Source organism: Octopus bimaculoides, chromosome 27 (genome assembly GCF_001194135.2).
Source record: "Octopus bimaculoides isolate UCB-OBI-ISO-001 chromosome 27, ASM119413v2, whole genome shotgun sequence".
NCBI lineage: Eukaryota > Metazoa > Mollusca > Cephalopoda > Octopoda > Octopodidae > Octopus > Octopus bimaculoides.
In genome coordinates this window covers 21,051,150-21,051,365 of record NC_069007.1, presented here as the reverse complement: position 1 = coordinate 21,051,365, position 216 = coordinate 21,051,150, and the positions used below count along the sequence as shown (strand labels likewise).

The following is a 216-nucleotide window of genomic DNA, read 5'->3' as shown; positions in this document are numbered from 1 at the left end:
GAGATAACGAAAAATGATGAAGAACAAGAGAAATAATGATGATGAATTGTGTAAAGGAATAAAAGAAAAATGGTAAATGTGGAATATGATATTAAGGATTTCTTTGACATCTCCTTTACCTGTTGAGATGGCTGCAATAAAGAAGCAGAATACGGAGAGATGTGTCAGCATGTTGTAGTTTTCCTGTGGTTGGTAAGAATGGTGAAGTTTTGGTAG

The 216-nt window shown here is 34.3% G+C and overlaps 1 protein-coding gene across 2 annotated transcripts in view; it reads right to left on the bottom strand.

Moving 5' to 3' along the window:
- Window positions 1-216, bottom strand: part of LOC106870996 (protein jagged-2) — a 4,343-nt gene extending 4,127 nt beyond the window's left edge. The window contains exon 1 of one of the 2 annotated variants that reach the window (XM_014917244.2): window positions 120-216. In XM_014917244.2, coding sequence (XP_014772730.1) covers window positions 120-171 — 52 coding nt within the window. In that variant the 5' untranslated portion in view covers window positions 172-216. The remainder of the gene's footprint in view (window positions 1-119) is intronic. The other variant, XM_014917245.2, reaches the window with a different exon arrangement.